Here is a 14,722-nt window from a genome sequence, read left to right on the forward strand (position 1 = left end):
AAGGTTCCACACATCACTGAATAATATCATACACACAAAAAACAAAGCAAATCATGCATTCACCATGGGAATGAAAGCTGGGTGCATTCACTTATGGGGAGTGAGCAATAGAAGTTCTTGCTGACCATGGCATAGGAGGTCTACAAGGCATATATTTTGAGGTTCATAGAGTAAGCTCTGGCAGGTTTATAAATCTGCCAACAACACCACATTTGCATACACGTTTAAGTGGAAGTCGATAAAAAATTACCTCAAAAACATTCCCTTATCCTCACATTTGTTGTGCAGTAAACATGGCTAGATTTGTGTAGTTTGAGGTAATGGTTTGAGGCATGGATTTTGAAAAGAATGCATTCAGCAGCATTCAATCCTACAAGTAATTTCTTTTTCAGACTTTGTAAGTAGAACCTTTCAGTCTAATTCTTTAGTGATTGCACGCAATAATACATTATAATTTGAAGTTTGGTTTAAATATTTTGAACCGAATAACAGGCAAATTACACGCCTACATCAGAATTTTATTAGAATTATGAATAAGTGTTAATACATTGATTTGGGCGTGTGCAAGAAATTTAATTAGCTGAAAGTAAAGTAAGGTTAGGCCATGTGTATTCAGCTTCTACGGAATGTAATCACTGCATCAAGATGCAACGTAATAACTTGGAGTTTGCACATTATAACTTTCACACTCATTTTCAGGGACCACTCTGGTACAAAAATCTAGGACAGCCTGTATTCAGAAGTTATATCATGTTGCCCTCCTGAATACAAGTAATACACCACACAAACACGACAACTAGCATGGCATTTACAGGGAAGCTGAGCTTCCATCATTATAGTCATCTAGTCTGAGTTGAATTCAAGGCGGACCGATATGAAATGAGATCATCCAAGCCTACTCATTTTTCCAAGGCTTACAAGTTGACTGGCCTCAGCTTCACATTACATTTTTTTCATATTAAATACCTCATAATATACACCTTACCACGCAAGACTGTTTTGTTTGATAGCATGCTGCTTAACTATTATTTTTGTATGTTTCACATGAAAAATAAGAAAGCAATCCTTCTCATGCCAGCACCATATTACATAATTAGTTATACAGCCAGCTAACCATGATATTTCTGACAAGTCCACTGAATTTCACATTCTACCATGCTCATTACAGCAACAAATTTAAGTGAGAAAATGTAAAAATGCAAAGCCAAAAATTCATAGAGCAGAATAGTGTTTACCTCTCCCTGGAGTTATCAGGTGCACCACCACATAGATTAATGATGAAAGAAGAGATTAAAATTAGCCAAATAAGTACAGATAATGTTTTTCAAAGGTTCAAATGCTTCCTGAAGGACAATGATTGAATTTCTAGGCTAATAACAATAAAGCAACAGTAAAATTTACAGCATAGTACTACGTAAGGATATCAAACAACACTGGTTTACAGTTTACAAGTTGCAATGGGCATGACTGAATTACATACCGACAACCTCAACTGACGTAATGCAATTCTAATTTTAAGTTCATAGCACCAGCACCTTCACAAGAAAAACCTGATCATGATATTGAAATATAACATGTGAACCAAGATTAATTTAAGCTAAAAAATGACAACCACACCCACAATAACAGCAAAATAAAATAGCCAATAAAATGTACGAAGGTACAATATAGAAACCCAAACCAAACCACTCCAGAAACGCGCAAGAAAGAATCATAAAAATTAAGTTGCGGATTTGCTAGGTGGAGAATACCTGATTGAATTTATTTTTGAAAAATTTCCATCTTAACCTGAACTGAAACCCTGTTTTTGTTCCAAGGGGTCCTGTTCATGTAATAGATGTATCAATGTGTCACACATGTAGGCAAAGCATTTCACAAGAAATGAGATGATCAAGATTCAACATAATAATCCCACACCATTTAATGAAACTAAAAATTTAATACTAATGGCAAGACTGCAAACTTTTCAAAACTTTTGGTGATTCCACTTCTCTACCATTATCATTATGATAATATAAATACAAGATAAGATTTCTCAGTAGATATACCCACCATTAAAAAAATTCTCTGCTTGTGGTACCATTAGAAAAATTTCATACAACCTACTGGCCAACATTTGCTATAAAGCCAAGAAATTAGCCTATCATGATGTTACAGAAAAATGTAAATAAATATTGCAAATGATACAAATAATTCCATGTACCGTGACAATGCCATGAGCATGATTTTACTCATAGAAATTGGGAGCAATAAAAGTTTCAATGAAGAGTGTGATACAAGTAGAAACAGATTTAAAAAAATATAACACCCAACTATCAACTAAATATGAATTTAACAAGACTAGCTTCCATAACTCAATTTCCCAAAAATATTTTTTTTAATAAATCAAAGTAAAATTTTAATTGGCTTATCATGTATAATTGCTGACCAACAATGAATACCTCCCTATCTCAAAGCTTTATTTTCTTCCTAAAACTCATTCAAAAATCTAGTTACAACCTATGTAAATAGCTAAACAAGCTATGTAGATGTCAACAGAAAAATAGCTTTAAGAAACCTAATGATTACAAAAATGATTTCAAATTTTCAAAATAAGATGATTTCAAGCAGAATGGGTACCTTTTCCTTTGCAAAGATATGCATAGCTTAGAATAACAGAAAACACCATTAAAGTAACTGATAATTTACCTTCCATTATCCCGGCCAACGCCCCACACACGGATTGTGTGAATTGGCTGAGTGTTTAACACCGTTAAATTTTCTGGGTCAATTAGTTTGAGAGCACCCTCATCCAAATCCATGAAAAGATCCTTCCCCTGAAAGGTAATATTGTTCCACAATTAGGAAACACCTGAACAACAAACATAAAAATGCAAGAAGTAAATGACAAATATTTAATCCGATACAAAAAAGAAATTTTGTCCGCTACTACCAAAATTAGTATAAAAAATACATAGAACCAGTGGCGGCGCGTGCGTATACGCATGTTAGCAAGTGCACACCCAAAGATGAATAAATTATAAAAGGAAACTATTCCTTTGCAACGCGAAGGATAAAAGTACTGTCTGCATATGCAAGAAACATGAGCCTCCTAACGCTACAGCTATCTCCTTTTCGAATTCACCGCTCTACAAGTGTGCGATCCCGTGGCATCATGCCGGGCGCATTTTCGGTCTGTGCGATCGCTTGAGGGAGCTCTGGCGGGACGAGGTAAGCGGGGGGGTATGTGCTGTTCAAAGGGGCGATGGGAGCAGACTCAAAACCATGCGAATGCGCACGCGCATGTTTTTGGTGACTGACTAGCAGGTAGTGTAGTGGTGTAGCCGCCACCTACACTACCTGCGCCCAGGATCCTAGTCCGTCTACAGAGCCATCTGTATAGCCGTTTTCTACACTACTTCCTCATAGGGTGTAAGGAAAAGAGAATGAATCTCAACTACCGTCACTTGTAAAGGTGTGTTGAGAATAATTATTTTCATACATGCTAATATTATTTCTGTTCATGCAATTTTAAGGGTAGAGTGTACCAGTGATATGTTTTGCTTGCTATATATTCTATTACGACGAAATATGACGCTCATGGATTAGGATTAACATAATATAATTAAATCATCCTATATCTGCTCTAATGCACACCCTAGATAAATTACCACCAGCCGCCACTGCATAGAACTATCAAGCTCTGACATAAACAAGTTAACGAGTTCAAATCAGGATGTGTAAAATTTTTGAATGATTTGAAATCCTAGATCTAAGACTCTCTCTGTACCACCTTGGATAATCACATGTACACATTTCAAAGAGTCTAATTGAACTTACATAATATGTACTTAACCCATAATGAATATGAACGAGGCATAATTTTCTATGAAATCACTCAACCAAGTAATTATCTAACAAAAAGACAAAATTTCAATGACCTCATATATGCTCATTCAAATTTATTCTAGAGCAGTTCATAATTTTGATAGAATAACCTGATACCATGTGAAATTAGAAAAATAGCATTATTGATTACTGGACAAGAGCTATTAAAGAAAAATTAAGATATTTATCAAATGAAAAAACTTCGCTACATTGTGATAAACTTCAGAATTGATACTAATGTTTTAGAATAAAAGAACAATTGTTTAAATTTTCACTGCAGATAATAAATTGCTTATGTTTTTGGGGTTACCAGCATCTTGGTGTTAAAATAGAACCAATGTTTCCCATGCTTTTTTTGGAAACTCCTGAGGTCAAATGTTTTTGTTGTGACATTGCTCTAACTCTTCTAAAAAATAAGTGATTTGTACTAGAAGTTGGCATTTCAATGAGCAAAATAATACTACAGAAAGCAACCCAGAAATTTAACAGAAACCGGGGGAAAATGATTCCTGGTGCCCAGTAATATCAAGAAATAAAGAAATGAGAGTCCAAAATGCTCTACCTCTGCCTAGCTACAAGGCTATAAAATGGTTCGCAACTTTCCAGAATGCATTGGCCCAGGGGAAGTCTATCAAAAGGAAAAATCGGCTATAGTAACATCAAGACTTGATTAATAAAAAAATTAGTGCATCAACAACGAAAGTAGCAAATCAATCCGTTTGGCCACCATCAGCATGTTTCGCATTCATTCTATTTCACAGGGGAGATATCAACACATCCATTTACATGCATTTAAAAGAATACTCTATTTTAAAACGCAAGATCCAATACTGACATCTCCCCAACGTCCCACAACATCAAGGAGGTCATTGCGTCCGAGGGACAGGTCCACAATACACTTGTTGACAGCTTTACTGCTACGCTCCGGGGTTAGGTCCTCCTCTGCTATCTCCACCCAGCCGAGGGATCGCACTGCAAACCTGATTGGTCGCTCTCTCGACGCTATGCTGTTGCTGCTTGTACTCCCAGCCCCAAGACAGACAGGCTCGGGCTCGGAACGAGCTGGGAAACTTCTCCTCCTGTGGGAAAGGAGAAAAATTGAATGAATGAATAACTTAAAATATCAATGGAGCAAAATTAAAATTTTTTAACAATTCCTGATCCCATCAATTCCAAAATAAATATGCACATGAACTACGTTAATCATGAGTGGAAAACCAGATGGCCTATCACGTAGTGCTGGGCCACAAATTAAAGGTTCCTGGGTTCAAATCCAAGATGCAGCCTTAGGACAACCTTGAATCTAGGGAGTTTAAGGTGGCTTAGGGAAAGGAACTAGCCCATAAATATACCCATTGTAAAAATTTCACATATATATGTACCATGGATAACAATGTATTTAAATATCCTTCAATGCAAAGAACAATTTTCAACAGGTAATAGCCTGGACAGTGCCAAGGTATCTTACACTTCATATTATTTGTCTCGTATAAGTTTACACACTAATTGAACAGTTTCTAATGATAAAGGAAGCTGAAGCTTCCATTGCCAATGATACCATGTAAGTGTCCATGTAAGTAGAATAAAATCAATCAACTAAAACCAATATTCCTGCTTTAAAACCTTCAACTATTCTCATAATTTTAGCAGAATGTGAAGATCATCCATTCCACAGTATGAAATATTTATCAGCACAGAAAAGAAGAAGTTGAGGAGTACAGGACTTACTTATATGCCATCTCCTCTCTCCTTTCATCCCTTTTCTTTCCATCCAAGTCCTCCAATGCAGAGCTGGTGCTGCTGCGAGTCACTGTGTTGAACATGGGAGCTGGGAAACCACTCAGGGCCTGCCAACAGAAATTACAGAAATCTTTAATAACTCTGAAATGATAATACATATTAATTTTATTGCCCAGAGGCATGAGTACATTTGCATTGATTCGTGTCAATTAATGAGGAAATTTGTATGGTAAGAAGATAACAAATAATAATAATAATAATAATACATAAGAAAAACAAAAATAAAAACATAAGTAAATTAACTTCGAAAAATCATACTTTTAAAAAGTATTTTTGATTCTTTGCTGCACAGGTTGAATGCAATGAAATAATTTCAAGTGCTTCTTAGTCTTTTACAAATTCAGTTGCTTTTTGATCGAGTTTTTTTATCTGATGTTGTAGCAAAGAAAATCAGCGTCTTTTTTCAATGTCATACCGTTTTTGGATATGATAGACATTGCTTCCACACTGTTAATGCATAATATTGTCAAGTTTTTCATATCATAGCTTTTATCTGATTAATCAAGCCTAAATTGTAATTGAATTCTCAAGGACATAACCACGCAAAGAATATAAATTAAATTAGAAAAAAGTGTAACATCACAATGACTACAAATGTTAAAAAAACCTAACATTATCCACCAAAATAATTCTTAAATTTAAGAGAAATTTACACACAAAACCATGAATACCAGTACTTAAATGTATGGGTCGAGGATAGAATTGGAAAAATCTATCAATCCCAAAATGAATCCATAAATTTACGTGATATTAAAGTAATTATGCGATGATTAGGTAATATTTTGTACTGCTCGATCAGTGAGTGCATGAAGTTAAATTATATTTTTTTGTTTGAATGAAAAATTGTTAATTTTAGGCACTCACACTCTCTGCTTCCTTTGCCAGGGATCTCGGCCTCTGTTCACTCTTTCCACTGATTGGCAAGGTTGGGGGCTCACGCTGAATCGTGCCACTCTTTATGTGCCAATAATACGGTCCATCTGAATCTGAAAATGAGCAATGTAATAAGAAAATGGATATAAAACACGAAAAAACCATGAAGTTATAGACTGAAGTTACGGAAAACTGAACAACTATGCAACAAAATTGTAAAACATCACACTCTGGTAGAACACATTGTAACGTTTTAATTTCCTCGTAAACTTCACAAATATGGTTAATACGCTTAATAAACACTATTTATCAGTTAAATGTAATGTACCTCTTTACTCCTTAACTTCACAAATATGGTTAATACTTTTTATTATTTCTTTCGGCAAAAACATTGGGCACGACATTTACATCGGACATTTACAACCACAAGCCACAACTTTCACTACATTACTCAGTATTCTCTCTTCTGCATCATCAACAATAATTACCATCCATTATCACTTGACTAATTTTTTTTCTCTCCCATTAATTGCTACAATGTTAGTGGATACATATAAATCCACGCAGATTCAATCAGTGCAAGTGGATTTTTGCTGGATCCAGTAATTTTCCTAATATTAATCAATAACTCACTGAAGAGTCTGCACGGAAAACATCTGCATATAGGTTTCTTTTGCTAGTCAATTCATGCATCCAAATACCTTGTTTTAATGTTTGCATTAGCAGTTAAATCATAAAAAAATCATCCGCATCACCCAAAATAGAAGGTTTCCAAGTAAAATTCCTATAAACAGTTGTGTTGACTACAATTAAAACCTTTTTCCTTAGCTAGGCAGTTACAGAGACTATTATCAGCAATTCTTTTTGTTTCAACTCCCTTGAAAAGAATTAATATACTTTTGGTCACTCTCACAAATGGAATCGTAGACTTTTGAAATTCAATGGTCACAATTGAGATATATTAAGCCAGAAAAATTTTGTGAGAAGAATGCATTGGTATTTTTGAGCTTTTTTGTATTAGGAGTACAATTAAATTTTACATGAACACATACTAAATTAATGTTTATCATATCACCAAATTCACAACTACGTTGTACTGCCCTTTTCTGATGGGCTAGAACCTAGAAATAGACAAAAGGCAATAAGAACAAGACTAAATTTCCTGCCTAATCACAAAATCATTCTTCTGATGATGATACCAGCAATTGTGGTATCATCTTGAGGATTGAATCTTGTGTTTTATTCTTTCCTTTGCTAGAACTCTGTTTAATCTTGATACAGAGTCTTGGAGTATAAGTCTTGAAGACTTTTAAATGAAAATTTTTGCCAACATTTTAGTATACTTATACACCTTCATCAGATCTATGAATGAATATGAGTACATAATTTTGAGACATAAAATATTATAACACCATTTTTACAATAAAAAATAAAAAGACTGAAAAATTTAGTGGTAAATCAATCAAAAAGAAAAAACTAAAATTTTGACAACAATGTAAAATTTTCGTCCTTTTTTAAACACATTAATATCAAAATTCTAGTCTCTTCTTTTTAATAAATTTACGACTGAAGTCTTTTTATTTTTTATTTTATTATTGTAAAATACATTGTTATTACCTTTTACGTATCAAAATTATGTACCATATTCTTTCATAGCCCTGTTGAAGGCAGTGAAGTCAAAGCAAAATTAGCAGTGCCGGAACGCACTTTCCTTAACTTCTTTTTGGAAGTGAGTGCGTTTTTTTATTACTAGATATTATTTACGTTACATTACAATTTTTTAAATTTTGGTTACAAATTAGGCATATATTAGAAATTTTGAGGGACCAAAATTGATAAAAGTTTTTTTTGAGCATTATGTCCTTTGTTGACCAGTGCTAGAACGGCGTTCAGGCGCATTCCAGCACCATGACACCACTGGCTGAAGGTGTATTATTATACCGAAATGTTGGCAAAAATTTTCATTCAAAATTCTCTCAAACCTACACTCCAAGACACTGAATCAATGTTGAATCTTGAGTGAAATATTGGGCTATATAAACTGCTGCAGAACCCAAAAACCTGCAAAGAAAAAAAACTGTGCGTGCCTGGCAAGTTTTTTTGTGAGGGTACCTTCGTGCTTCTCCCATCCAGGTGGCAGCATGTCCCTCCTGAGCAAGGGTCTCCGCATCTGTGGCTGCCCCTCCTCCTCACCTCCCTCCTCATCCTCCTCCGATTCCTCCTCCTCTTCCTCCTCATCCTCCTCTGACTCCTCCTTGTCTTCTGACGAAGATCTCTCCACCTTCTCTTTCGATACCTCTCGGCACCCCAGGTCAACAGGCCGCTTGACGGGCACTGCGTACAGATCATTGTTCAAGTGACCCTGTATGTGGGGTACGCCACCCGATTCCATGTGGTCGACCGATCGACGCTGGTTCCTCAAAACCTGGACACCATTGTCAGCTGTGTCTTGTGTGTTCACATCCATCATCCTGGCAAATACGAAAAAATAAATTCACATCACCACAATCGTTTCACTCAATGGAACAAGAGAGAAAATTGAGTCAAGGAAACACAACATTTTTCTGTAATTTTTACTTTCAAGCATTTCTCTCTGACATAAACTTGGACCCTTTGCATATTTATTTTTTGTGCGAGTCTAATTCCCTGAGGTGATCCCCTAATGTTGGGAAATACCCTACCCATGAATTAAAGAGAAATACTTTTTGCTGGGGCTAATGAAAAAATAACTTGGAATCAAGCATAACATGTATATATGATAGACTGGATTCAGCCAATGCTAAAAATAATACTACTTACTAATGCAATACAAAATTAGTCATTCTGAGGAAAATTGAGCCTTCATTTACCACACAATCATGCATTAAAGTTAATATACTTCTGTGATGTTCCAACCCTGAGCTTCATCTTCTGATTCCCCTCTCCTTAGCTTGGTCTCAAATACTTTCAATTCACTGAGTATAAATGGGACTGATAGCTTCAAAGCTAATCAGACAAACAAATAGTGAAAGAGGCAGCAACTGATGTATCTTGAAATTAGAACCGGCCAAAAATAAAGAGAAAATAACTGTTGCATCTCTTTTCCAATTACTTTCTCTTGGTTAGACCAAGAATAAATTATTTTAAGGAGAAGACACACCTCCAATAGAATCATTGAATTGTGGTTCATCAGCTTTAAAGGCTGTTATCAGACATGTTAAAATAAATAATTTTTTTTAACCCTATATCAGAATCAACTTCAAAGCAAGATAAAATTATTGGCTTTGGATTCCAAAAATATGTACTTGCAATTGAAAAGAGCTAGTGAAAAACACAATGCCTTAAATGCATATATGTAATTACAGTTCCATATTTAATGTAGTACAGAGTATTTAAACTTCTTCCAAACTTTTTTTGTCCTAAATGGGTCTGGATTATGTCAGAGAATATTACTAATTAAGCCTGAGAACTGCATCCACTTTAAAAACATGTGATGTGGAAGTAGATATAGAAGCAAGCACTCACTCTTCTGTTTTGGAGTTGCATATCAGCTGGCTCTGTTTCTGGTGCTGTGACTCAACGGCGTGCTGGATGAGGTCCGGTTGCGGGATGGCCTTCTGCGGCCCCCCTGCATTGTTCTTATGCTGCCTGGTGCCACGGTGGTGGAGCTGCTCCGTCCCCACCGTCATGTTGCCGCCCTGCTGAGGGAAGGTGTCCGTCACCACAGTTCGCCGGCCCATGTCCGCTGTCGTCTCCTTGTTGCCGTTGTCGCAGCCGTTGACTGGGCTGTTGTCCAGGGGTGGGGCTGAGGGAATGACGGCAGTAGTGGAGGATGGGTCATATGCCAGCGATGCTGTCTGCGGAGGACAGCCCATGTGCTGCTTGCGGAGCGGGCATTGTGTCGTTGCGTTTCCCCTGCAAAATCAGGTTGAGAGAAACATGGTTCAATTAAAATAACGATTCGTTACCTTCTGATCCACCATCATAACCCTCACAGCCACTGTGCAGCGGTGTAATTTCTGAACTTTGGGCAGCAATTACTATGAGTATGTCAAATGTACTCCAGTACAGGTATTTAAGTACACAAATTGTCTCATGTATCTAGATTGGTTTTCAAGTATTCAGATGAATCCATACCCAAACAAAAAGATAAATATCTCCCAGTATGAGGCGGATTTTGAATACCTCTGTTAGGTCTAAATGACCTCGACTTATTTAAAAATATAAGACATTATCTAAATGAACACACTACTTAACTATGTATTTGTCTGAGAACTTGAATACCACTTTGGATACTAGACATATCTGGGTAAACCTGGGAACTCCATTTCTTACACTGGAGTGCTACAAAATTTCTTTGAAAATAGCTTAGGGCTCAGATTGAAGCTTTTCCATGTTTTTCAGAGAATATTACACAGTAGAATATTTAAAAACGTACATTTTCAGCGTTGATTGAATGAAATTTTCGATTGTGGAAGAGACGACTCACACATATTTTCAACATATGAGTAGCCAGCAAAAAATAACCACAGAGGCACACAGCGATGAATCAACCACGTAAGTCACGAATAGGGTGGTTTCCTATTATTTTTGCATTGCCTAAATCGAAAAATTATTACTCCTAGAGTACGTATTTCACGCTTTTAGATTTTTAAATGACGATATCTATTTTTCGCGATTAAATGAAAAGTGAAAAATTTCAAGCGCGCGAAAACGTGTCGGCTAAGTATGAATGCAGGGAAAACTCCGTGTGACGTCGTTCTGGTTCCCGCTGCCGCAAGTGAGGTGACCTTGGGGCGAGGTTCTGAGCGCTGATACGACGCAGGATGCTAGCAGGTAGCAGACTACCATGCTAGCTGGTAGCGCTTGGCTTAAATAAGGATTATTAATACCTTATCAAACGAGAAAAACTTTCCGACCTTAGCCAGTTTTAATAGGTGATTATTAAGACACGTTTCCCTGAGCTCTGGGCCTCATGCATGGATTGGTAACCTCAGACGATGTAAAACTCCTATCAACTAGTATAGAAACTAGGTCCCTGTGACGTCACGTGGAGTGGCATCGCATGGGCGCCAATCTGGCCTTTTTGAAATGAGGATAATATTGACCCTTGCCATTCGTCTAAACCGGTATTTCTAAAACCAAATAATTTGTATATTACGAATACACTAATGGTGGACAAGGAATCGCAATCAATGCCTTTCGTTTTCTTTGATGAAGGAAACTACCCTATTCTAGGAAAAAATGCTGACGATAATCACTATTAATATTGAAAACCCAATTTGAATCCCACTAATGCAAAATGTTTAGGTGGAAAATATAGGATGGGAATGGAAACTGCATCCTTAAATCACGGCTTCCAATCGTCCTCTAAATATTTGGGAGATAAAGAATTACGTGTAACCCCTCTGCAAAGGACACCAGCAAAAATATTTCCTGGCCACGTCCTTGGGATCGAAAAAATGGGTTTAATAATACAAATAGATCACTTAAAATATGTAAGCAACTAATACCCTCATAGGATGGATTAATCGGTACAATACTAGTATATGTTTAGTCGATTGAAACAAGACATTCCCCGTCATATTTAAAAGAGATTTTGGGGAGAAAGAATCCTGTTCCTTGCAGGTTTCTGAAGCCACCAATATGGCCGCTTAGATGATGACAAGGAGAAGCAGGGACATGAGTTAAAACTTAACGCGGCTGGAGCTCCGATTTCTTCAATCCCTTTCGCCTTAAAATTTCACGAGCGGCGCTCATTGGGGAGCAACTGGGAATACATTCACTCGCGAGATGGAGAATATTTCCGCATACGAGGGGCGTAGAACGTTTGGAAGATATACTGGGCCCTTGGGGAGACACTGAGGATACGGAGAAATGTCGAGAATCAAATGGAAACGGATACATGCCCATATCTAAGGATATTCTATCGAATTCACGTCAGAGAAAGGCGATCAATGCATTTCTCGTCCACAAGTCGTTGCATTTGAATGCATAATTTCAATGTATTAATCTTTTTATGATCTACGTATAATCTAAAAGAGAATATCTGTGTTGCCTGTCCGCTATGCGTTTCCATACGGCGGAACGGATTGCGACATAGATGTATCTCATGATCCCGAACCCCGTAGTGCTGTTTTCGGTTACGTCCGACGCGTCCTTTGCGTCGTTTTATCATTACCGCTTGTTATATCACGTCACACAACCTCTACGGTTGGACATCTTGACGGACAGAAAACATACAAATCCTATATGATCATGAAATCCAAGTTCCATGTTTCACATTTCTCTGGATACTATCCTAACCGAGCAACGCCGGGTGGCCCGCTAGTAAATACTGAAATAGCAAGCCTGGCATGTTTTACATAGGGATGGATTCCTAGCAGTGAAAACTTCCCTGTTAACGTTTATGAAGGAAGAAGAAAGTCGATCCACGATTTGAGTGGATAAGAATAGTGGTTCTTAAATAGCAATTAAAGGTCTAATTATACGGCAGTGAATACCAATATCACAAGCACACATTATTGTACGCGCATTTTATGTCGAAGATACAGATAGCTAAAGACTTAGGCAAATATTTAATAATCAGAATTTTTGAAGCCATTCGCTCAATGGAACACCCCCGCTTTGCGGTCTGAAGTTGATGGTATCCTACGTGCACGGCAACCGTCATTTCGTGCCTGTACGACTGGTTCATCTACATCAGCGTAGAGCGAAACTTCCAACGCAACTAGCGCCCAACCAAACATACCGAGAACCTCGACAATCCTAACATTCGGAGACCCAATTTTCGCATAAATGACGACCCAGCTCTTACGAAAATCAATTTAATGGTACTGATCGCTTTGAATATTCGAAGGCACGTGTCATAATGACAAAGACGACAAAAAATAAAATAAAGAAACACTATTAAACGCCCAATGCCGAATAAATATTCGTCAACAGTTCCAACCGTTTAATTTCAATTGCTTCAATATCTTAAGCTATGGAGATATTGTTGGCTAAAAACTCAAACAAATAAGGGCAAAATAAGTAGTACTATAGATGTATTTACTAATAATAAATTAATGCGTTAAAACTGATATGATTATAGAATCCAAAAACTGACAAAATTACACTGAAAAATAGAATCTAAAACTGGCTCATTATTCCATGCATAATTAACAACGAGAAATGAAGAAGTTCTCTGATCATTGCACATCTATTTAAACGATTCAAAATTATCTATTTTAAAGTATTGCTCAATAGAAAAATAATTTTCTCTTCACTGAAATTATTTATTTTCACTTAGGAAAAGTCTTACGTTTCGATAGTGACCTCGCAGGTAAGTATGCCTTAAAAACAGTTTTCATGAGAATAGTGTACTTAACACCGAACAAACAACATGAATCCATAGAATATCCCTTCGAAGTATTATGATACATTTCATTACAACCTTAAAGTTAGCAACCGATGTTAATTCCTTCAATACTGTTTCTACCACAGACAAACGCCGCCCACGACCATTTAAAGATGAAAGTCAGCGAAAAAGGCAAACAAGTACGACTATTCAAACCGAATACATATCATCGCAGTAGAAATGAAGATCTCTTTCTTTTACATAAATTTTAAACACTGATCTGGGCTCTTTAACTTTTGGCTGATTTTCTCTCTCTTTGATTAATTGTTATCCTAAATCGATGAGTAAAGGGAATCTTAAGCAGTTAACTGTAGCAGACTTAATGCTATCCTTTCACAACGTGATTAATTCGTTACTTTCCATTACTATTCAACAGAAAATATGGTAAATTATAAACTTTTCACCTTAGCGAAAAAATCCGAAAAAATACTAAGGGAAGACCATATTTACTCAGAAAATAACTTGTATACTGTTGTAGCATTTCCTTAATTTTACGAGGATATACCACGGGAGACAAGAATCAAGAATCATGAGGGTTCAAGGCGAACCTTCTATTTACAAAATTTATTTACCTCGGGAGACACTAAATAAATTTAAAAAAAACGACGTTTCGCTGAATAATTTAGCGAATAAAAAATATATAACCCACACATTGAAAATAGCTTAGGGCCAGTATGACTCGACCTAGTAATCAGGGGAAACTCGCAATGGAAATAAGGCAATACAGTATACAATGACCATCTACAAAAATAGGAATGTTACCTTCAAGGGTATGTAACCAAAGTCCGGTTAATAGAAGTTTGT

The 14,722-nt window shown here is 36.6% G+C and overlaps 1 protein-coding gene across 5 annotated transcripts in view; it reads right to left on the bottom strand.

The window, feature by feature from the left end:
- LOC124162869 overlaps window positions 1–14,722 on the bottom strand; it is a 316,654-nt gene that overhangs the window by 16,006 nt on the left and 285,926 nt on the right. For 4 of the 5 annotated variants that reach the window (XM_046539558.1, XM_046539556.1, XM_046539555.1 and 1 more), the window contains 7 exons: window positions 10,045–10,434; window positions 8,653–9,011; window positions 6,532–6,653; window positions 5,596–5,714; window positions 4,703–4,946; window positions 2,689–2,816; window positions 1,236–1,241 (listed from right to left, as the gene is read on the bottom strand). In XM_046539558.1, the coding sequence (XP_046395514.1) occupies window positions 1,236–1,241; window positions 2,689–2,816; window positions 4,703–4,946; window positions 5,596–5,714; window positions 6,532–6,653; window positions 8,653–9,011; window positions 10,045–10,434 (1,368 nt within the window). The remainder of the gene's footprint in view (window positions 1–1,235; window positions 1,242–2,688; window positions 2,817–4,702; window positions 4,947–5,595; window positions 5,715–6,531; window positions 6,654–8,652; window positions 9,012–10,044; window positions 10,435–14,722) is intronic. The other variant, XM_046539557.1, reaches the window with a different exon arrangement.

This window comes from Ischnura elegans, chromosome 7 (assembly GCF_921293095.1).
Source record: "Ischnura elegans chromosome 7, ioIscEleg1.1, whole genome shotgun sequence".
Lineage (NCBI taxonomy): Eukaryota > Metazoa > Arthropoda > Insecta > Odonata > Coenagrionidae > Ischnura > Ischnura elegans.